The sequence below is a fragment of the Xyrauchen texanus genome, chromosome 45 (assembly GCF_025860055.1).
Source record: "Xyrauchen texanus isolate HMW12.3.18 chromosome 45, RBS_HiC_50CHRs, whole genome shotgun sequence".
Classification (NCBI taxonomy): Eukaryota; Metazoa; Chordata; class Actinopteri; order Cypriniformes; family Catostomidae; genus Xyrauchen; species Xyrauchen texanus.
The window spans coordinates 9,474,571-9,499,425 of NC_068320.1; the positions used below are offsets into that span (position 1 = coordinate 9,474,571).

Here is a 24,855-nt window from a genome sequence, read left to right on the forward strand (position 1 = left end):
AGAATTTATCTGCAGCTGCCCCAGCAAATGTAATGATATTTATGTCGCGTTCCGGGCCTTATAAGTGCTAAATATGCTTCTCATTTGAAATGTGCAGGGTAATCGAAGCCTGGTTTCACATACAAAAAGCACAGACGTCAATCAGGCTTTCCTACATATGCACAGTCCAGAGACAGGATTGCGCAGTGTTGCAGAAGTTTTGTGGTCTGTGCTGTGATATTGAGGGACGCTCGACTGACTCGAGGTTCCCTCAATATCACAGTGCGTCAAGAATTAGTTGGTTAGCAGGTCTCTGCTAGCCTCTGCAGGTAGATATATGCTATATATATAGATAGATAGATAGATAGATAGATAGATAGATAGATAGATAGATAGATAGATAGATAGATAGATAGATAGATAGATAGATGGTCTTGTTTTGTTTGTTTGTTTGTTTTATAGAAAGTTTGTTGTTCAGTTTATGATCCTGACAAACTCTAACATTATTCTGGCTACCCCCTTGTCCACTGTTGGCACAGTGGTGTCCATTAGATCCAAGAAGCAAGCATATTTTTAGCCCACCCAGTGGCAAAGTTGGATTAAAATTAGCCCCGCTAGTCCTAATTGTTGACTAGCAAAATAGCATTCATGTCTTTCTGTTGTGACTTTCCTGATGCTTAAGTCAGCTGGAATTCAGTCATTAGAGCAAGTGGATGAAGGATATTGTTGGCAGAATCTGTTGTCACTTAACGCCATAGTAGCTTATTTTGACATTGACAATCCAGATTTTTATCTGTATTGTTCATCTCATGTGGTTTGTTGTTGCAGCTAAATGTACTGCGCAAAAACAATTGTTTCACCACATATTTTTTTCAGTGTGTACAGGCCTGAATCGATGCCTGGCCCCATTTCTGCCATTCCTGAAATCCTCTTAGTGCCCCCAAATGCAGATTACCATTAGTATGTTGAATCTGTACCTTACTTTCTGCATGGGTTTTTGATTTCCTCTAACATTACAGTTTATTCTCCAACTTTGTGAACAGTAGCTTCAAATTAATCATACAGAGTTAAGAAAATATGATAAACTGCACTATTGATAGCAGGAAGAGGGCCATAAAAGTTTAAAGCAGAGATGCCCAGCCATCTTCCTGGACTTGTCTGTAATTTGTGTGAAACTAAACCTTGATTAAACCTTGAACCCACCTTGATCAAGAAGACCTTGATTAGCTTGCTAAGATGCGTTTGGTTATGGTGGGAGCTAAACTCTGGAGGAATGTAGCCCTGGCAAAGCATTCTCATCAAGGGCACTTTGAGCATGTGCAGTGAGGTACATCATTCCCGTTCTAGGTCATTTATTTTCCTCAAGTGTTTCCTCACTGTGTGCTTATGATGTTAAAATGGCTGTTTGGTGTCTTGCAGGAGTTTGCCACTCTGACAAAGGAGCTGAATGTCTGCAGAGAACAGCTGCTGGAGAAGGAGGAGGAGATTTCAGAGTTGAAGGCCGAGAGGAACAACACCAGAGTGAGTTCACACAATATGTCTTCCAAATACTTAATTGAACAGGTTTACAACTTTACAACAAAGCCAACTATTTTAACAGCTGCCCACCCAATGACTTGTGCATTTTAATAATGGACATTCAGTTGAAGCAGATACATTATACAGGTGAGGATGTGGACAACTTGCATATAAATTAATCGGTGGAATTGTAACCCTAAATATGGCGGCTCTAGTCCTGCCTTGCATTGCAATGCTCAAGATGGCAGCTGTAGAAATGGAAGTCCCACCTTATAGTTAAAAGAGCCATATTGTTTTTATAGAGGCATTGGAATGCTCAATATGGTGGCTGTAGAATTGGAAGTCCCGTCTTGCAGTTAAAATAGCCAATCATCTTTTTGATAGTGGCTTCGCAATGCTCAGTATGGTGGCTGTAGAAATGGATGTCCCTCTTTCAGTTAAAAAAGCCTATCGATTATTGATAGAGGCATTGCAATGCTCAACATGTTGGCTGAAGAAATGGACATCACACCATGTAGTTTAAAGAGCCTGTTGTCCTTTTGACTTTTGAGTATGGTGGCTGTAGGAATGGATGTCGAGTGGACTGACTTTCCTTAAAAGAGACTTTGGTTGACAAATAAACATTTTTCACTCAATTCTTACTCCAATTATTAACCCTGTTCAGAGACTGTCCAAGCCTGTGAGTCATAACAACATGATTTCAATGTCATGAGAGGACAGTAAGCAGAGTAACTTTATCCTTCAGTAATAACTTGTAAGAGCGAGATCATAATTCCCTGGAAGCAGATAACAGGCTGGCATTTTTCACTGAAATCTGAGCATTCTTCTCCGCTGCTTTTTTGCCGAGCTTAAAAAAAGCCACCAAAAAGTCTGATTAGAACCGCTATCATTTGGCTGTAATTTCCATCACATGATGAAACAGACATTCTCACTTGTTCTGCCTCATTTTCACCTCTATTCTTTTTGCTGCACCCCTCAGTGCCCGCTGGAGTCAATGTGTTAATGTAACAGCTCTACAGCCTCCTTTCTGCGATTCAATTAATTACTTGCGTTACTTGGCCGCAGCCAAACCTTTGAAGAGACAATTATGTAATTGAGGATATTGGAGGGTATTAAAAATGTAGGGAAGCATATTATCGGGGGTGATAAGGAGAACTAGTGGAATGGAAAGAAGAGGAAATATTGTGTGAGACTAGAAACAGACTGGTGACACATTTGAAGCAGAAGTTTGTATCTTACTGTCTTGAGTGGATTATATAAATTGTGCATCCAAAAATGATTATTATTGTATCATTTGCTCTCTCTGTTAAGGCGTTCCAAACCCAAATTACTTTCTTTCTTCCATGAAACAAAATGAGATGTTAGGCAGAATGTTACCCTCAGTTAACATTCACATTCATTGTAGGAAAACACACACACACACACACACACACACACACACACACACACACACAAGCTGAGATTCATGACCCTGAAGAGATTCATTTATTGGTTAATCGCTGACTTCCAAAGGAACCAGTGTGAACTAGGGGTGTAATGGTAGGACATTTTCATGGTATGTTAACCATTACAAAAATGACCACGGTATTACGGTATCCCGGTATTCAATCCAACAAAAACCCACAAAGACACGGAGAGGGAAAGAGAGAAAAAGTAACCTAACCTGCATTATCTGACTGTTGGGTTTGTTTAATGCTGAGCTGGCATGGGGAAAGACAAAGGCTGACACAGATTCAGGGTTATGAATGAAAGAGCAGGAAGCCGAGCAGAAAAAGAAAGGTCAGCTCTATTGTAGCTCTCTAGAGCAGTACAGTACAGATGCCAGAACAGCCCTAAGGCAGGTACATGTGCTATTGTAGGCTTAATGCTGCATTCCATACAACATGAAAAGTTGGAATTTCCAACTTGGAAACTCTTGCCTAGAGATGCAAGTGTATGACATCACACAAACATGCTGACATTTAGGGAGGTATACATAGTTATTAATAAGCATTCACTGTTGCCTTTGGTGCACTTAAGTAAATGACATCATACATTTAGAGGTGCAAGTTATGGCATAAATATATTAAGGAAAAATATATAACTGCACAAATAAAAAAGCTTCCAAACAACAAGCTAATAACAGTCAAGGCCCCTTTTAAATGGTAGTTGTCAACTAATGCGCTACTAACTATATGCTACTAACACAAACTAACTAGGTAGCTACATTGAAGCCATTTAAAGGGGCAGATTGTAAATGGTCTGCACTTATATAGCGCCTTTTTAATCTTAACGGTATTCAAAGCGCTTTACACTGTGACTCATTCACCCATTCACACACACATTCATACACCAATGCGGCAGAGCTGCCATGCAAGTTGCTAGCCTGCCATTGGGAGCCACTTGGGGTTCAGTGACTTGCCCAAGGACACTTCGGCATGTGGAGTCGTGTGGGCCAGGATTAGAACCACCAACCCTGTGATTAGTGGCCGACCCGCTCTACCAACTGAGTCACAGCCCCATTTATATGGCGGCTGTGGCTTAGGTGGTAGAGCGGGTTGGCCACTGATCGCAGGGTTGGCGATTTGATTCCCAGCTCACATGACTCCACATGCCGAAGTGTCCTTGAGAAAGACACTGAACCCAAGTTGCTCCCAATGTCAGGCTAGCACCTTGCATGGCAGCTCTGCTATCATTGGTGTGTGTGTGTGAATGGGTGAATGTGTCAAAATGTAAAGCGCTTTGAATACCATTAATGTTAAAAAAAGCTCTATATAAGTGCAGACCATTTACCATTTACTTCTGTATTCACAGTAGTTAGGGATCTGCACCGTTTTGAATATTCGGTTAACTGCGAGGGTTCACAAACGGTTGCTACTATTCAAATTAACAGGGAATAAAGTGCACAGGGAGTAAATTCGTTGTGTCACCTGCGCAGAAAAAAGCTAGATGCAGCGAATACTGAAAGAACACTGGTGTCCTGAGATGCATTTCTAAATATTATAACTCTTTTAACTTAACATAGCGCAAGACAAAGGTAGAAACGGCTCAACGGCCAAAGGCGTCCTTCCATCGTGTTTGTCGGGTACCACCGGTCTTGGGTTGGGTTAAAGACCTCTATTGCACGTGTAGAATATTGAACGGTTAAACTCATTTTGACTGTCCGTGAACACATACTTAGTATCCATCTGGGAACCAACCAGATCAATTTACACTAAATACAACTAAGAAAAGTCCTAATTTCTATAACAGAGTAAAAAGTGATGGACAGTGTAATGGGTTTTGTGTTCGTGTGTCTTTTGTTATGTCTTTTATTTTTAAGTAATGTATCGTGTAAGTCTTGCGTTTTCTCTTCCTCTTGTTCCTGTTTTTCCTGGCCATATTGATTTGAGGTATTTTCTGTTTGTTCATCAATGTAAGTGTCTTGTATAGCCCTCAGGTAACAAGGGCTAGCCAAAGCAGAGGTAAAGGATCTAAATGCACAGTTTACTGTTTACTAACGAAACACAATAAAAACAATCCTATGACCATGAAAAAAATCATCTTTATGATCATATTTATAAACATTCAAAATAAACATCTCAAAAAGGTCTGATGAATGTCTTATTGACATCCAAGCAGACACATCTTATAGACATATTGCAGATGAGGAAACAACCTAAAAAATACATCTTTTGGGTGTAAACACACACATCATTAGATGTCTTTGTGCTGCTGTTGATAACAAATAAGCAAAAATGCAAAATAGCAAAAATGCTAGCATTGCTTAGAATCCCCACCATATTGTGGTTGCATTTCCAGCAGACCTCTTTTTTGACAAATGAACACCTGAAAAGCAAACAGTAGACCTGTGCGGAGAAATCAAGTAGGAATATCCCACATCTGGCTTGGGATGCAGTGCAGAATTATTCAGAGCAGGTTTCCTGTACAGGTACCAGTGCATTTCAAAACAACATTATCTCTGGCCATCTACACCCCTCCTATGTCCTCGCTATGTTCACTGTTTTCTCTGTACACTCTGCTCATCTAAAGCCAGCCTGTATACTCTCTCTGTCTTTCCCTCAGTGTCCTTGGGACTTTGGGACTGAATTGATTTTCTGATGCCGTGTACCAGACAGGGGAGTAACCACATTAACATAATCTCCTTTGGGCTGAGTCCAGGGGGTTTCATTTTGTTTTGTCTGCTTTATTGTGTCAAGTAATGTAATGGATTTTCTTGTGTCTAATGTTGTTGCCCTTCTAAAACGGGTCTCTTGTAAAGTGAGACAAGACAAAATGGCGTGTTAAACGCTTGCCATTAGTTTTCATAAGCAGAATGTCCTTGAGGGTGCATTCGCATGACCGCGTGTTGAAGTATGAGATATTTGATTAAGTCTGGCAGCTCTTTCATTTGGAGTGAAAATCAATGTCATCATTTAAATGTAGATCAATATCTTGGTGTTATAAATAGTAGTATTGTTATTATAACTTGTATTACTTAGACAAAATAAATGAAGTTGTAGATTGCCCTAGCCTTAGCATTAGTACTAAGCTTAAGCTGTAGTTTTGGCTTAATTTTAAATTTAAATTAATCTTTTTTTATTTTTGTTTTAGTGTTAGTTTTAGCTTTAGTTTTAGCTTTAGCTTTTGTTTGCTTTAGTTTCCCTGCTGAAAGCAGCATCTTAAACCAGCTTCGTGTGGTTTGATGGTCTTAGCTGGTTACTGGTTTCTGGACTCACCGACCAGCTAAATCAGCCTAGGCTGGTTTAAGCAATTTTTCTGTAGGGTTTAGCTTTAGTTGTAGTATTATTTGTTTTCTAATGTTTAGTAAATGTATTCGAGGATAATAATGACAAACTGCCGTGTGTTTCACAGCTGCTGTTGGAACATTTGGAGTGTTTGGTGTCAAGGCACGAGCGTTCCCTGCGCATGACGGTGGTGAAGCGACAGGCTCAGTCTCCTTCAGGAGTGTCCAGTGAGGTGGAGGTCCTCAAAGCCCTCAAGTCCCTTTTTGAGCATCACAAAGCATTGGATGAAAAGGTAAACTGTGAGATCAACAACTGCTGAAGTTCCTATTGTTTTCAGTTGGATTTAAAGGGATAGTTAACCCAAAAATAAAATTCACTAATCATTCATTATATACATCAGGGATGGCATGAGGGTGAGTAAATTTTGGGTGAACTGCATTTTTCATGCTGAATTTGATCTGATTCTTAAGATCAGGCTTGTTAATTCATTAACCCTACTAAATATAGATCTGTCAATGTTTAGCCCATATGATAGACCAGGGGTCGGGAACCTTATTTCACTAAGGAGACAATTTCTTAATTTTTGGTTGCTGCATTTTTTCGAAAGAGCCATAGCTCCAGAAATCTTACAGGTCGCCCTCCACAGTAGCACAGTGGTACATCAGCAAAATACTCCACGTGAAAAATCCACATTTGGCGGGTTTTCATTTCAAACCTTGTTCACCAGGAGTAGGCTGTACAACAAATTCAGGAGAAATAAATCAAAACTGTGTCATTGACTTCAAGCTTTGCAATCACACCCACACTTTCTGCAGTAAAGTTATCTTTAGAAAGTTTTAAACAATAATTTGTTGGTGAATGGTGAGACACCTGGCGAGCCACTTGATATTTGTCAAAGAGCCACTTGGAGCTCGTGACCCATAGGTTCCCGACCACTGCGATAAACTGACTGATCAATCAATTAATCTTAGTAAAACACAAAGTGCTCTCCTGCACTCAAACTCAGTTACAATGTTGTTGTCTATTTTTGGATAGTGAGATCTCAGTATGTTTATTTTATAGTGTGACCTGCACTGTCTCAACCCTCCTGTCCTTCATCCTGTGGCCTTTTATTTATGGATAAAGTCCTTGTGTGGCAGTTCATTCAGCTGTAATCCATTCTGCGGCCTTCTACAGAGAGTGTCATTTATAAGGCGTTAGGTAACAGGCAGCAGGAAAACACTAATGATTTATGGGATTGCAGTTTCAGTGACCATTGTCTGTCCAGTGATAAAGCACTGAACCCACTGCAATGATTCCAGCGATCAAACTGATCTTTTTTATTGAACTTTTCTTTTTGTTGGCTCATTCGTCTCTTTATTAAAATTTGGGAAAATTCAAAATGAATTATTATCAGATGTTAACATGTATGACCAAGAGAAAAGATTATTTGTTATATTATACTGTAAATATGTGAATTGCATGATTATATATTATCTTTATTTTTCTATTACAATTTAGTAGATTTATTATTATTATTATTATTAGTAGTAGTTGTCTTTATTTGTTTAACTTATAATTATAATTTATTATTATTATTATTATCATAATAGTCATCTTTAGTCTTTAATTTTTAATTATTAATTGTATTATAATTATATAAATGGCATTATTGTTCTATTTATTTATATATATAATTTACTATTATAATTACTTTATTGTTATTACATTGTAATAGAATAGTAATACTAGATTGTTATAATATAATATTAATTCGGTCCGAGACAGCTAGAATAAGGACAAGCAGCTATATTAGATGGATGGATAGATGGAAATAATATTATAATTATACTGTTAAAATAAGTATTATTATAATAATATCATATTAAGTATATTTAAGTAATATTATTTAAGTATTGTTATTAGATAACAGCTACACCACAGGTCAATTTACAAAGAAGGATTTATAGACGATCACAGTGATTGATGCAGGTGTTTTATTTATCTATTTATTTATTATTTAGGTACGAGAGAGATTGCGGGTATCACTTGAGAGAGTCTCTGCCTTAGAGGAGGAGTTAGCCGCAGCCAATCAGGAGGTAAGTCACACATGATTGATGCACAGTTGTCATTTGGCTTATTACCTATGGCATAATTATATTCACCATTTAGTTTAATAAACAGAATAAACATTGGATGTACTGTATGCTTCACTATTCCATGTTGTTTTTGCTTGATCTGATCTGTCTCAAATGCAACAGAGCAAATAAATCATTGTTAATGTTATTGCTGTATTTATGCTAATACTGGCAGCCCAGATGGTGCCATTCAAGATGATAGGGCTTCAGTCGTCTTCTCTATATGAGCCAAATAGCTTTTCAATTTTGTTTTTCTTTTAGACTTGTAGAGATGAAATAGAGAGAAGCCCACATTGCCACATGGTATTGTGGTGAAGAGCTATAGCACAAGAGTAGGGCTGTCAATCAATTAAAATGTTTAATCAAATTACAGTGGCAAGAAAATGTGTGTGAATATTTTGGAATTAGCTGGTTTTCTGCTTTAATTGCTCATAAAAATATGATCTCATCTTAAAGTCACAAGTATAGACAAACACAATGTGCTTAAACTAACATTACACAAACATTTATAATCTTTCATTTCTTTATTGAACACATCCCAATAACATTCACAGTGCTGTGGAAAAAGTATATGAACCCTTGGATTTAATAACTGTTTGATCCTCCGTTGGCAGCAGTAACCTCAACCGAGCATTTCCAGTAGCTGCGGATTAGACCTGCACAACGTTCAGAAGGAATTTTAGACCATTGTTCCTTACAGAACTGCATCAGCTCAGCTATATTATTAGGATGTTGGGTGTAAACAGCTCTCTTGAGGTCATTCCACAACATCGCTATAGGGTTAAGGTCTGGGCTTTGACTGGGCCACTCCAAAAGGTGGATTTTCTTTATTTTTTTTACATTTTGTAGTGAATTTACTTTGATGTTAGGGTCATTGTCCTTCTACATTACACAACTTCTACTGAGCTTCAGCTGACGCACAGCCACACAGACATTATCCTGTAGGATATATTGATAAACTTGGGAATACTTTTTCTTTGATGATGATGACAAGCAGTCCAGGCCCCAAATCATGATGCCCCCTTCACTGTACTTCACTGTTAGGATGTTTTCATGTTGTTTATGCCATAAGTAGTGCTGCATGTTCATCCCAAACTATTCCACCTTTGTTTCATCAGTCCACAAAATATTTTTCCAGTAGCGTTGTGGAGTGTCAAGGTGGACTTTGGTAAACTTCAGGCATGCAGCAATGTTTTTGTTGGAAAGCAGCAGCTTCTCATCCTATGGACACCATGTCTGTTTGATGTTTTCCATATATTAGACTTATGAACAGAGATGTTAACCAGTTCCAATGATTCATTCAAGTCCTTAACTGTCACTCGTTTTTTTTTTTTACCACATTGAGCATTCTACAGTGTGCACTTTGTGTCACAGGGAGAGTAGCCACAGTATTAAACTGTCTCCATTTATAGACATTTGTGAGCTGATAAATATCTAAGCTCTTCAATATAACTTTGTAACCCTTTCCAGTTTTATGCAAAGCAACAATTCTTGATCATAGGTCTTCTGAGATCTCTTTTTGGCAAGGCATTGTCCATGTTAGAAGATGCTTCTTTTGAATGGTAAACTCAAAATGTTTGAGTGCTTTTTAAAAGTCAAAGTAGCTCTAACCCACACCTCCAATCTTGTTTCATTAAGTGAATGCCAGGTTTGCCAACTCTTGACTCTAATTAGCTTTTGTTGATGTCATTAGCCTAGGGTTCACATACTTTTCCAACCTACACTCTCAATGTTTGAATGATGTATTAAATAAGTATAAGAAAAATACAGTAATTTGTTTGTTATTTGTTCAAACAGATTGTGATTGTTCATTATTGAAACTTAGATGAAGATCAAACCAGATTTTAAGACAAATTTATCCATAAATGCAGGTAATTCCAAAGGGTTCACATACTTCTTTTTGCCACTTTAAAAACATGTGCTGATTAATTAATCAAATTAATTACAATTTATCACATACCAATATTTACTTAGAAAGGCCCCCAAATAAAGATTATTTAGAATAAAAAAATCACGATTTCAATATTTTAGTTGACTGACAGCACTAATAATTATACAACAGTTGGTTCGGTCTACTGATTTGATTAGATGAGCAGCATTTAGTGCAGCTCTTTCTTAAAACAGCACTGGAACTTTTAACTTTTGTGTTACTCGCTTGTTTGTGATTGTGCTCTTGGTCTTAATATGTGTCTATTTTTATGTCTTAAAAGGAATTTCAAATGACACATATGAGCTATGAGAAAGCAACCGCTATGCATTAAAGTGACATCATCGTTCCTTGTGGGGTTAGGAATGTTATGTGTGAAGCATTCTACAGTCTAGATTCACATGTTAGTCCCTATCAAGTGCTTTTTAAGAATTATGAATAGAGTGCATGCTTATTCTCAACAAGTGCAACTGAACCATCCATTTCAAGCTTATATTAGTATGTGATGGTTGGAGGGAAAAAATGCTGTTTTACTCTCCCCGTTTAGGTGTCATCAGGATAAATCAGGTTTTTGTGAAGTAGTTGCTTTCTGTTTGAAGCAAACCAGCGTTTCAGGCACAGCCACTTTCGTATGTTCTCTGCTTTGATTAAACCAAATGAAGGACATCAAAGCAGACATACTCACTGTGATTGGACCTCCACTTCTCATTTACACTCAATTGCATGTTGACACAATATTTCGGCTCTTTGTGGAGTCAGAAGGTGTGGAAGATTGTTTGATCTTCAGGTAAAAAAAAAATACCAGACAAACCCCTTTCTGTGCCTTCAAAAGCTAGAAGCCCCTTAATTGCCGCCTCATTAAAGGAATGCATGGCGAGTGGAGAGAAACCGAATGAAAGGAAGCGGATCTCTCCTTTTTGTCTATCTGTCGCTCTGTCTTTGAACTCACAGTGGGTAGAGCATCTCAACATGGGTGTGGAATAATCTCCTTGTGCCCTTTAGCCTGGAGAGACCAGTGTGTGTGTGTGTGTGTGTGTGTGTGTGTGTGTGTATTGGTGTTATAGTGGTCATCGCTCAGATCGCCTCCTTCAGAGGAACTCCTGTAAGAATACTAGACTACTTTATTAGGGAACATATGCCAATGGGCACGGTCAGCAACTTCTGGTGCTATATTTGTATGCATTTCACTTTTACCATTTGTGTTGGTCCAGAAATATTCAATTTAATGATTACTGTACTCAAAAGAAGTATTGTGGAAGTACCATGTTTTTCTTTTTTGGACATGGTACCATAGCAATACCATGGTTGGTAGTTACATAAAAAATGGCAATACCCAGGAGTTAAATTGGGATTTTTTAAATCTAGTGGTCATTCTAGTGTCATAGGCGAGATATGACATTTATATGCTTAATATGTGTTTTTTTTAGTGAGTTTACTTGATAAGTGGAGCCGGAATTCTCCATGTAACAACCACAGTACTCTTTTATAAGAGATGTAATTCCTAAATAGCAACTGTAGGGTATCATAAATTTTCTCCATAGAAAAATATATTTTTTTATATTTAAATAACGTAAACACCTATGAGCCAAAGCATTATGACCATAATAATATGGTGTAAAGACATCCAATGGAAAGGAGGCGGCGAGAACCGGCTTGATAATATAAATAATATTTTAATGAATAACTTAAACCAAAAGACAAACACACACATGACGGACATGTCCGTAAACTATCTCTCTCTCCTCGCACCACCGTCTGCCATTGGCCTTTATCCCTCTCAGAGGCTTAATTAGCTTGATAAGGGGCCGGGTGTGTTTAATCACGACTCAGCCCCGCCCTCCACCCTGCCACATATGGTGAATAACTTTGATCATCTCCCAGCAAGGCCACATGAGCGACTTTGACAAGGGACAAATTGTTATGGCCAGATGACTGGGTCAGAGCATCTCTGAAACAGCAAGGCTTGTGGGGTGCTACCGGTCAGCAGTGTTGATTTCCTATTGACGGTGGTCCGAGGGGGGACAAACCACAAATCGGTGACAGGGTGTTGGTTGCCCAAGGCTCATCGTTATGCAATGGCAACGAAGGCTATCCCATCTGGTCTATACTGACAGAAGGTCTACTGTGGCACAAGTCACAGAAAATGTAAATGATGGTTACAAGAGGAATGTGTCACAACACACAGTGCATCACACCCTGCTGCGTATGGGGCTGTGTAGCCGCAGACCTGTCAGAGTGCCCATGATGAACCCTTTCCAGCGTCATAAGAGTCTACAATGGGCACAGGAGCATCGGAACTGGGCCTTGGAGCATTGAAAAAAGGTAGTCTGATCTGATGAGTTCCATTTACATTTACATCATGTGGACGGCCGTGTACATGTGCATGGTTTACTTGAGGAAGTGATGGCACCAGGTTGCACTGTGGGAAGAAGACAAGCAGGTGGAGAGAGAGTGATAATCTGGGCAATGTTTCCTTCAGGAGTCTTGTAGAGTCCAGCATAGTGGGCAGGTGGTCATAATGTTTTGGCCCGTCAGGGTAAACCTTTTACCATGAGTGTCCAAGTTGTTAAACGATTGTTTATGCTTCTGTAGAAGCCACACTTCATTTTTAAGAAACATGTTTAATAATTCTTGGTGAAGAACTTAACCATCCATTATCCTGAATGGAGATGCACAAATTCACATTTTTATCTATTTTAAGAGGCATCACAGATGTTTGCAGTAATTTGCCACACTGTATATAGTTAGCGCAATGTGGGAACAAATGAAACCCTGTAAGGTAAGAGTTGTTTACTCACTTTCTCGCAACGTTTCTAGTCTAGTGTCAGCTCACTCTGATGGCACTAATATGCCCTAAAAGGAGTCAAATTAATGGGAACTCCATTTATTGCACCAAAACAGTAATTCATAATTAAAAAAACAAATAATAATGATATTGTTCATGATAATTTTCCAACCTCTCTCTAACCCTTAAAATAAAACTTTTGTGGAAACACTTGGGGGTTACGAACCCCCTAATGTTGGAATCCTTCAAAAAATACTCTTATTGTTAGTTATGTACAAGCGAGCAATTAAACCCAAAAACTATTATCAATGGAAATATCGATTGTAATTCCACTATTGGCGTAATGATATTTAGATTTTTTTTGGGGCGATCGATATATTTAACCTTATGTCCCCCTTTAAACATGTATCTTTTCCGTATCAGTTCCACTATTTCAGGGGTTCTCAACTTTTTGCAAGCTGGGCCCCCCCAAAGCTGGTTCATTGCAGTTGGGGCCCCAGTGCCCCCCGCCCCGCCCCATGCTTTATTGTTGTTATTATTATTATTATTATTATTATTATTATTATTATTATTATTATTATTATTATAATTGGCAGTAGCACCAGACTTCTAATGTGAGCTTGCAGGCATTATTATTATTATTATTATTATGAGTAGTAGTAGGCCTATCATCATTACTAGGTTATTGCTATATAATTATATGAGGTTGCATGCTTTATTGTTGTTGTTATTATTATTATTATTATTATTACTATCATCATCAGTAGGCCTATTATCATTACTAGGCTATTGCTATAATTGGGAATTGGCACCAGACCTCTGATATTAATTTATGCTTTATTATTGTTATTATTACTAGGCCTAATAGTAGGCATTATCTGCATTTTTTACAGAAGCTTGCTGGTAGGTGATGTTAATGTGAGACCTGAGCCTGCCTCAATTCTTGGCTCAATGTTTGATAAACATAGCCTCAAATTATCCTCGATTTGTGCACGATTGCGGTATTTCTGCCTCACACAAATATGTCGACGCGAAAGGAAGGAGAATCTTCAAGGCGACGTCACAGAGTTCAGGGTATTCCTGCATCAATGCTGCCCAGAATGACGATATGTCATCAATAAGCTGTTCATATCAATTGATAGCTCGTTTGCTGTGCACACAAACGGATCTCGAACCCACGCAAAAGAGCAATAATCCTCTTTAAAGTACGTCGCAAATTGTTTTCTCATTGCTGACAGGTGCTCAGACGCTGATTGAAATAGGGAGGAGAAATCGTGTGACGTGCCTGCATCAGTGATAAAGTCTGCAAGGCTGGGGAACATGGCGCAGTTCCCTCAACTGATGCTGCCATGCCAGAGGTCTAGTTTTTGTGTGAAGGCGTGCACTTTGTCTGCAAGGAGCAAAATATGAGTTTCGCGGCCTTGCAAAGACAGGTTGAAATCAAACAAATGAGCCGTTTTCTAAAGTCTATGAGCTCAGCACACACAAATAAACTAAATTGACATACTGCAGTTAAATTTCAAAATGTGGTGTTTTTATATTTATAACATTTGAATACAGTTCAGCAACATACATCACACCGACCTGATCGACCAAGAGAGCTGACAATTGACCATCACTTAATTTACCATCACCTCACGATTGAAAATGTGACACTGATTTCATATGACAGTTCAACAAACAAGTTAATAATATTAAGTCACTTACATTTTAGACGAAATAATGACTGTTTTGGTCTATTTTAGCAGCGAAAATAGAGCTGATGAATCCAAACAAAGATCACAGCATAGCCATAGCGCATCTCACAGCAATACTCAATCGTGTTTTGAATGATTCAGTGTTGTGAACGAATCGGTTGAGTCAAAGATTCAATGAGACCTTTCACAAACATCTGTCTCATTCTTAATGAATCGGCCGTTTGAACGAATCGTTTGAATGAACGACTCAGTGACTCGCTTAATGAAACCGCTTATCCTTATCACCTGCATTTGCGCTCACTATCGACAAACCAATCAAATTTGTTCAAAACTTTTTTTTTTAAATCAGTCCAAACACATTTTAATTTTTATTCAGGAGTTGTGTATATACAAAACTATAACTTTTTATGACTGTAGTTTAGTGATAAAAAAAAATGTGCCCCAAAAAAAAAAATTTCCAGTTTTTCTTTCCCCTTCCATCGTAGCCTACGCGCACCCCACCGGTTGAGAACCACTGCACTATTTCATTGGTTTTGTATACATTTAGTTAGAGCTATGATGCAGTGGCTAGCACACATGCTCCAGAAACATTGAGCAATGGTGCTCATGCAGGCTATACAGGTTTGAGTCTGGCCTGCAATGCTTCCACATCCCATTCTTCTCTCTCACCAATGATTTCCAGTCAGAATGAACACCGGTACTAGTGTTGATAGGCTGGTCTCCTCTGTGCCCTTCATACTGTACATTTTCAATAAAAAATGTACAGAAAAGTGAATATTGTGCTTGCTGTTAATGTGCCATATGTATGCAGCGAACACTTCTAGGCACTTGATTTATGATGCTTTTTTTCTCCATGCATGCAGTTTCATGAGCACTCAGCATTATATATGAACTTTGTTGGGACATAACCCTTCCCATACCAGTTAAACTGGCTTCAATCTGTTCATAGAAACCATATGCATATTCCGTAGAGCTGTAATGCAAGAAACCACACTGCAACTAGAAATTAAAATTGCCACTTGGCTATCGTCCAGCCTTAAAATAAGTGATTGTTGCCATCCACAAACACTAAGTACCATTGATGTTGGTTGTCCATAGAAATGGCATTAAGAATATTTGCTTCCTGTTAGTAATACAAATAATCATAAGGCTTCCTGTTACAAGATAATACTATTAATCACTTGACGTGTCACCTCCCCAGAATGCATAAAAGACCACATCAGTAAACATAAGGCATTAAAGCATAATAATAGTTAAATAAGTACAGGTTTAGGATTTGATGGACCACTGAAGTCTATGTCAAGATGATCATATTTTCGTATTATGTCTGTATTTTTTGGCCAATAGGATTTGATATACACTTTGATTACGGCACACGTTCTTCATGGCATTGTTTTGACAACCTTATGCAACGTCACAACATTTATTTCCACCCAGAGTTGCAGACATTTTTGGAGAGAGTCGAACCACTCCGTAAAGACTTCTCCAGCACATCACAAAGACTTTCAATGAGGTTAAGGTCAGGACACTGTGGTGGCCAATTCATGTGTGAAAATGATTCCTTGTGATCCCTGAACCACTCTTTCACAATTTGAGCCTGATGAATTTTGGCATTGTCGTCTTGGAATATGTCCGTGCCATCAGGGAAGAAAAATATCTATTGATGGGATAACCGGTTCATTCAGGTATTCAGCTGACTTCATGTTACTGCCACATAACGTTGCTGAGCTTAGACCTGACCAACTGAACCAACCACAGATCATAACACTGCCTCCAGAGGCTTGTACAGTGAGCACTATGCATGATGGGTACATCGCTTCATGCGATTTTTACTCTTTCTCCTGGCAGATAATAAAATTGGCAGAAAAATCCCATGAACTTGCATTGAAAGAGGGACCCAAGCCATATCTAGAGACCAGAATATAGTAGAGACTTAATGGTGGGCTCTTGTGACTTGGGCCAGTAAGCAGACACCCAGTAATCACCCAGAACACCCAAGCAAACATATAATAACTCATTTTCAACCTTTCATAGCATCATGGCAGTGAGTTTTGCATGGGCAAACACTGCTCATATTTAAATCAATGTAAAAATAGAATTACAGAATTATATTTAGCATTTATTTGAATATGAAGTGCCCTTCAATATTTATTTATATGTCATTAAAACTATCTGTATTTCTGGTTAATATTTGCATGCAACTCTCTCTCTCTCTCTCTCTCTCTCTCTCTCTCTCTCTCTCTCTCTCTCTCACTCACTCACTCACTCACTCACTCACTCACATTCCTCTTTTGCAGATTGTAGCCTTGAGAGAACAGAATGCCCACATCCAGAGGAAGGTTGCATCAGGAGAGGGAGGTGAAGACTTGCTGGAGGGCACTGATGCCCAGAAAGTGCATGGCAAGGTGGGTATCTACTATTGCTAGGCCTTTTAACTGCCTTATTGTGGTTAATTAACAGTTATCCAGCCTCCAAAACCTAGTGAGCCTTCTAAGACATTATCTAAATAGAACCTCATAAGTGACAGATTTGGAACCGCTGCATAGGCATTCCTTCATATATGCCACTCTTTGCGCAAAGCACACAGGAGACTCAACTTACAAATAATTTGTATAGTTTCCCATTAGCATGTTGCTAGGCTAACAACACAATATTCTAAGAAGCTTAAAAACACATAGTATACACTGATATTGGTACTGTACAATCTGCCTTGCCTACATAGAATACAAGTAAGGTTGCATTAGAATTTGGCCTGAAGAGGGTATCTTTGCTCATGAACTCTTAAAATGCTGCCTACGTTGGCAGCTCACTATGTTTTGTGCCTTGCATGTCAACCCAGCATAATTAGAGCCTTGGGATTTCAATTGTTTGGACTTATAAGCAGTTTTTAGTCTAGAAGGAACAGAAATAATATACTTCAAATCAATTTGTGATGGGTACAATCACAAAGCGTTTACTGTACAGTCAAAACAAACACTCATCATTTCAAACTGTATTTCTAGATTACATCTGATGTGCCGTTAAGCCGGTCGTAGCAGAATCTTCCTCTGAGCGGTGGCTCACGCTCGTGATGAAAAGATAACAGGGTAAAAAGGATGAGAGAAGTGTCACCTCCTCTCACTTTCACTCACGGGTGTTATGTGCGGTGTTAGACTTTATTGGCATCGTGACAGGGATGCTGGGAATGTGTGACCTCATACAAGAAAGGCTGTCCCATTGAATGTTTTTCCGCAATTGGCCTAGTTTATCTTCCACCATGGATAATAGATTCAGTGACAATACTGACAATATTCACAACCTAGTGTGTGAGTCTGATCCACCTACCAGACGTCTTTTTGTTTTGGACAATTACAGTGCGTTCGGAAACTATTCAGACCCCTTCATTTTTTCACATTTTGTTATGTTGCAACCTGATGCTAAAATGCTAAAAATATATTTTTTTCACATCAATCTACACTGCATACCCCATAATGACGAAGCAAAAACTTTGCAAATTTATTAAAAGGAAAAAAATGAAATATCACATTGACATAAGTATTCAGACCCTTCGCTATGACACTTGAAATTTAGCAAAGTGATTTCTGGATCATCTTTGACATGTTTCTACACTTTGATTGTAGTCCACCTGTGGCAAATTCAATTGATTGGACATGATTTGGAAAGGCAAACACCTTTCTATATAAGGTCTTACAGCTGAAATGCATATCAGAACAAACACCTAGTCATGAGGTCAAAGGAACTGCCTGCAGATCTCAGAGACAGGATTGTGTCTTGGCACATATCTCTGGAAGGCTACAAAACAGGCTGCATTGAAGTTCCCAAGAGCACAGTGGCCTCCATAATTCTTAAATGGAGGAAGTTTGGAACAACCATGACTCTTCTTAGAGCTGGCCACCCAACCAAACTGAGCAGTCGGGAGGGAGAAGCGCCTTGATAAGAGAGGTGTCCAAGAACTCGATGGTCACTCTGGTTAAGCTCCAAAAAACATGAGCGGGGATGGGAGAAACTTGTAGAAGGACAATCCTCACTGCAACACTCCACCGATCTGGACTTTATGGCAAAGTGGCCAGATGTAAGCCTCTCCTCTGAGCAAGACACATAACAAATCCCTTAAATGACTCTCAGACTTTCAGAAACAAGATTCTCTGGTTTGATGATACGAAGATTATCTGTTTGGCCTCAATTACAAGCGTCATGTCTGGAGAAAACCAGGCACTGCTCATCACCTGCGTAATACCATCCCAACAGTGAATCATGGTGGTGGCAGCATCATGCTGTGGGGGTGTTTTTCAGCAGCAGGGACTTGAGACTGGTCAGGGTTGAAGGAAAGCTGAACGCAGTAAAACACAGGAATATCCTTAATAAAAGCCTGGTCCTGAGTGCTCAGGACCTCAGACTGGGCTAAAGGTTCACCTTCCAACAAGACAATGAGCACACAGCCAAGACAACACAAGAGTGGCTACGGTACAACTCTGTGAATGTCCTTGAGTGGCCCAGCCAGAGCCCGGACTTGAACCCGATTGAACATCTCTGGAGATTGCTGTCCACTGACGGTCCCCATCCAGCCTGACAGAACTTGAGAGGACCTGCAGAGAAGAATGGCAGGAAATCCCCAAATCTGAGTGTGAAAAGTTTTTCGCATCATATGCAAAAAGACTTGAGGCTGTAATCGCTGCCAAAGATGCTTCAACTAAGTACGGAGTTAAGGGTCTGAATATTTATGTCAATGTGATATTTCAGATTTTCTTTTTAATACATTTGCAAAGTTATAAAATATGGTAGAAGGAGGTAAATAAAGAAGGAAAGAAGCAAGTAGGGAAGTAAATAAGAAAACAAGGAATGAAAAGCAATTAAGGAAGGAAGGACTGTAAATAAGAAAATAAGAAAGTAAGAAAATAAGGAAGGAAGGAAATAAGGAAGGAATTGAACAAGGAAGTATGCAAGTTATTTAAATATGGTGGAAGGAGGTAAATAAGGAAGGAAAGAAGTAAATAAGGAAGTAAGCAAGCAAGTAGGGAAGGAAGTAAATAAGAAAACAAGGAATGAAAAGCAATTAAGGAAGGAAGGACTGTAAATAAGAAAGTAAGAAAATAAGGAAGGAATGAAATAAGGAAGGAACTGAACAAGGAAGTGTGCAAGTTATTTAAATATGGTGGAAGGAGGTAAATAAGGAAGGAAAGAAGTAAATAAGGAAGTAAGCAAGCAAGTAGGGAAGGAAGTAAATAAGAAAACAATAAATGAAAAGCAATTAAGGAAGGAAGGACTGGACTGGAAATAAGAAAGTAAGGAAATGAGGAAGGAATTGAACAAGGAAGTGTGCAAGTAAGTAAGGAAGGAAAAAAGGAAGAAAACAAGGAAGTAAGGAACTAAGAAAATAAGGACATAAGGAAGGAGGTAAAGAAGGACAGAAATAAGTAAATAAGGAAGTAATTAAGCAAGTAGGGAAATAAGAATGTAATGAAGGATATAAGCAAATAAGAAAGAAAATAAAGAAGTGAACAAGTATGCAAGAAGGAAGTAAATAAGAAAGCAATTAAGGAAATAATCAAATAAGGAAGGAAAGAAGGAAATAATAAAGGAAACAAGGAAGTAAGGAACTAAGTAAATAAGGATGTAAGGAGTGATGTAAACAAGGAAAGAAAGGAGTAAATAAGGAAGGACGTACACAAGGAATTGAGAAGGTAAATAAGGAAGGAAGTACAGAAGGAGGTAAGGAAGTAGAAAATAGGAAAGTAATTAAATAAGGATGTAAATAAGGAAGTGAGTAAATGAAGCAGAAAGCAAGAAGTAAATACAGAAAGAAGCAAGCAAATAAGGAACTAAGCAAGGAAGGAAGGGAAGGAAGGAATAAGCTTATTGACTGTTGATTAATACATTTAATCACAAACATGTTCAGTGATCAAATTCTTAATGATACAGTATATTAAACAAAAAATATATACAGGAGGAAAAAAAAGATTGTACATGGATGGATGAGCATCTAACCATCACATGCCCAGAAAGAGAAAACGAGAGGGGCTGGAGGGAAAGAAAGAGACAGAAAAAGTGAGTCATTCTCACCCCCGCAGCCTCTCTAGAATATATTCATGGCTATTCTTTGTTTTGTATATCTGTTTATGATCCCAGTATCTCTCCTGGTGAACTCATGGCTTCTGTGTTCACTCATGCAGGGTTGCTGCAGAGTTTTTAAAATCAAATTTAAGACTATTTAAGACCTTTTTCAAGACCTGAAAAAATCAAATTAATACCATATCCCATCCCAAAACAAACCCACACAATCTCAAAATAAATCATGTATCACAGACTCTTATTTAAACAGGCAGGGGGGCACACATTCAACATGGCCTTTAACATTGTTTATCAGTAAAACAGGGTGGGCTGTATGCAAGTTTAAAATACTCAAGACATGTTTTCCACATATATATCACATTACAGTTGGTTTATGTACCATTATATAAATAAATACAAATTAGTGGTCGACAAATATTGGATTTTGCTGATACGATAATGTGTTGAAAGAAAAACAATTAATCTGCTAAAATAGTTTTTAAAATTGGTAGCCTATATTAAATGTTCTTAGTATTTTATTTCTTTGATGAAAAGGGCCAGACAGAGGCTACAAGAGTCCAATTTAAATTAAATTCCAAATGCAGTTTATGGTGCAACCAAAATACCAATAACTAGGGGAAAAAAGAAAAAAAGATTTGATTCGTAGTGCAGAACTTTTTATTTTCAAGGCTGAAATACATCAGGGACTCTTATTTTGAAATGTTTGCGCTTCACTGCTTCCAACTGCTCATTCAAACAGATAAGGGAAATAAAATGTGCACTCCTACAATAATCGTATAACAATTTAAACAATTGAAAGTAAAATTGTCATATTTCATCAACACTATATCATCATCTTCAACAGTGGATCATTAGTGACCGCTTGTCATACATTTCCGGTATGGCCCAATGATTGTGAACTGCAACAGCTGAAAACACTCACAAGCCCCCGCGTACTTGGAGAAAACAGTGCCACAATTTCACTCTTAAGGACGCAGTGCATGCATTTAATTAATTAAATTGTATTCTTTTGAAGTATGATAATCACATTAGGTCATCTCACGATTTCCGTTTTTCCTCTCCCAAATGTAAGACCTCTTTAAATGCTAATAAAGACTTAAGTTGTATCATTTAAGATATTTAAGACTTTTTATGACCTTCATTTTTGGAAAACTGAATTTAAGACATTTCAAGACTTTTTAAGGATCCGCAGGAACCCTGTTATGGCTTCACAGCTTTGACAGAATACATTTTGTGTGCTCTGCAATTGATTTTATTACCCTTCTGTCTTCTGCACCATAAATTACTCTGGAAATAAAGTCTAATTTTAGTTATAAGATGTGCCAAGTTTTAGAGTGAAAATGTGAGAAGAATCTATATTCTAAGCATTGCAGAGGACAGATCTGCTGACACTCTGTCACACGCTGCAAAAAATAATTCAGTTAGATTGAATTGAGCATGCTGGGTGTTCAATGAGACAAAATTGTCCACAGTTCTAAATATAAGGGACAATGAATGTATGAATGAATGAATTTGCAGAATACATTATGCCATGAAGATTTAATGTTGGGGATGTCAATTTTCAGTATTCTTCTAATCAATTGTCATTTAAAATAATGGTCTATAGACTGATTAATCATTAAGATGCATGAAAGCATGGGGGCCTGGGTAGCTCAGTGTGTATTGACGCTGACTACCACCCCTGGAGTTGCGAGTTTGAATCCAGGGTGTGCTGAGTGGCTCCTAAGCAACCAAATTGTCCCGGTTGCTAGAGAGGGTAGAGTCACATGGGGTAACCTCCTCATGGTCCCTATAATGTGGTTCTCTCTTGGTGGTGCGTGTGGTGAGTGGCGTGGGCATCATGCGCTACATCGCCGCGGTGATGCACACAACAAGCCACGTGATTAGATGCGCAGATTGACGGTCTCAAACGCGGAGGCAACTGAGATTCGTCCTCCACCACCTGGATTGAGGCGAGTCACTACACCACCATGAGGACCTAGAGCGCATTGGGAATTGGGCATGCCAGATTGGGGAGAAAATGGGCAAAAAAAAAAAAGAGCTGCTTGAAAGCAAAACATGACCCAAATACCAATGGGCACAAAGCTTTTTTCTAACTACAATTCAAATACATATACTTAAGAAATATAAGTTACATTACATTTTCAGTTGCAATATTTCGAAGCATGTATGTTTAATATCAGTTTAGATTTTGTTTAATATATACATTTTGTATATAATTTTTTTTAATATAGCAAATAATATGGTATATATATATATATATATATACACCATATAAAATGCTTTTTTTATATTTTTGTTTATGATTTACTTGATCAGCTTCCCATTATACCCTATAAAGTGTATTGTGTGTTTGTATTGCAGAGGTTGTCTAATGGGTCGATGGAGTCGTGTGATGAGGCCAGTCAGGTGGTGGAGCTGCAGGAGTTACTGGAGAAGCAGAACTATGAGCTGGCACAGATGAAGGAGCGCATGTCCTCACTGTCATCACGTGTATCTGAGGTGGAACAGGAGCTGGAAACGGCACGCAAAGACCTCATCAAGAGTGAAGACATGAACAACAAGTACCAAAGAGATATTAAAGAGGTGCGGTCTCAAATCATACTCTGGCTGTGTCTTAACCCTTTAATATGTTCCTTTATCTGGAAGTATACATCTAACTCCAATGGTTGCATAACACCTTTGATTTATGAAGGCAGTATAGATGTAATTGTCTATATCTCACAATACCGAGCATGGAATTCGGCAGTTGGTTGAAAGAAGTAAATTAATTTGTAGGTCTATTTTTTTTAATCATTTATTTGGTATTAAGTAAGAAAGTAAATAAGGAAGGAAGTAAGAAAATAAGTAAATAAGTAAAGGAACAATGAAGGAAGTAAGGAACTATGTAAATAAGGATGTAAGGAAGGAGGTAAAGGAGGAAGGAAAAGAGTAAATAAGGAAGTAAGTTATCAAGGAAGGAAGTAAATAAGGAAGCAATGATGGAAATATGCAAATAAGGAAGTAAACAAGGAAGAAAGTGAGCAAATAAGGAAGGAAGGAAGTGAAAAATGAAGTAAGGATGTAAATAGGGAAGAAAATGAGCAAATAACCAAGTAAATAAGGAAGTATACAAGTATGGCAGGATGGACGGAAGGAAGGAAGGAGGGAAGGAAGGACAGATGGATGGATGGATGGACGGAAGAAGGAAGGAAGGACAGATGGATGGAAGGAAGGAGGGAAGGACGGACGGAAGGAAGAAAGGACAGATGGATGGAAGGAAGGAAGGACGGAAGAAGGAAGGAAGGACAGATGGATGGAAGGAAGGAGGGAAGGACAGATGGACAGAAAGAAGGAAGGAAGGAATGAAGGTACGAAGGGGAGGAAGGACGGACGGACGGAAGGAAGGAAGGACAGATGGAAGGAAGGAAGGACAGATGGATGGAAGAAAGGAGGGAAGGACAGATGGACAGAAAGAAGGAAGGAATGAAGGTACGAAGGGGAGGAAGGACGGACGGAAGGAAGGAAGGAAGGACAGATGGACGGAAGAAGGAAGGAAGGACAGATGGATGGAAGGAAGGAGGGAAGGACGGACGGAAGGAAGGAAGGACAGATGGATGGAAGGAAGGAAGGACGGCAGAAGGAAGGAAGGACAGATGGATGGAAGGAAGGAGGGAAGGACAGATGGACAGAAAGAAGGAAGGAAGGAATGAAGGTACGAAGGGGAGGAAGGACGGACGGACGGAAGGAAGGAAGGACAGATGGAAGGAAGGAAGGACAGATGGATGGAAGAAAGGAGGGAAGGACAGATGGACAGAACGAAGGAAGGAATGAAGGTACGAAGGGAGGAAGGACGGACGGAAGGAAGGAAGGACAGATGGACGGAAGAAGGAAGGAAGGACAGATGGATGGAAGGAAGGAGGGAAGGACGGACGGAAGGAAGGAAGGACAGATGGATGGAAGGAAGGAAGGACGGCAGAAGGAAGGAAGGACAGATGGATGGAAGGAAGGAGGGAAGGACAGATGGACAGAAAGAAGGAAGGAAGGAATGAAGGTACGAAGGGGAGGAAGGACGGAC

At 38.8% G+C, this 24,855-nt stretch overlaps 1 protein-coding gene across 1 annotated transcript in view; it reads left to right on the top strand.

Moving 5' to 3' along the window:
• Positions 1–1,404: 1,404 nt before the first annotated feature.
• LOC127637680 (liprin-alpha-2-like) overlaps positions 1,405–24,855 on the top strand; it is a 68,047-nt gene continuing 44,596 nt past the window's right edge. Inside the window, exons 1-5 of the mRNA XM_052118868.1 lie at positions 1,405–1,500; positions 6,331–6,495; positions 8,207–8,281; positions 17,027–17,134; positions 23,163–23,384. Of these exons, the coding sequence (XP_051974828.1) occupies positions 6,385–6,495; positions 8,207–8,281; positions 17,027–17,134; positions 23,163–23,384 (516 nt within the window). The 5' untranslated portion in view covers positions 1,405–1,500; positions 6,331–6,384. The remainder of the gene's footprint in view (positions 1,501–6,330; positions 6,496–8,206; positions 8,282–17,026; positions 17,135–23,162; positions 23,385–24,855) is intronic.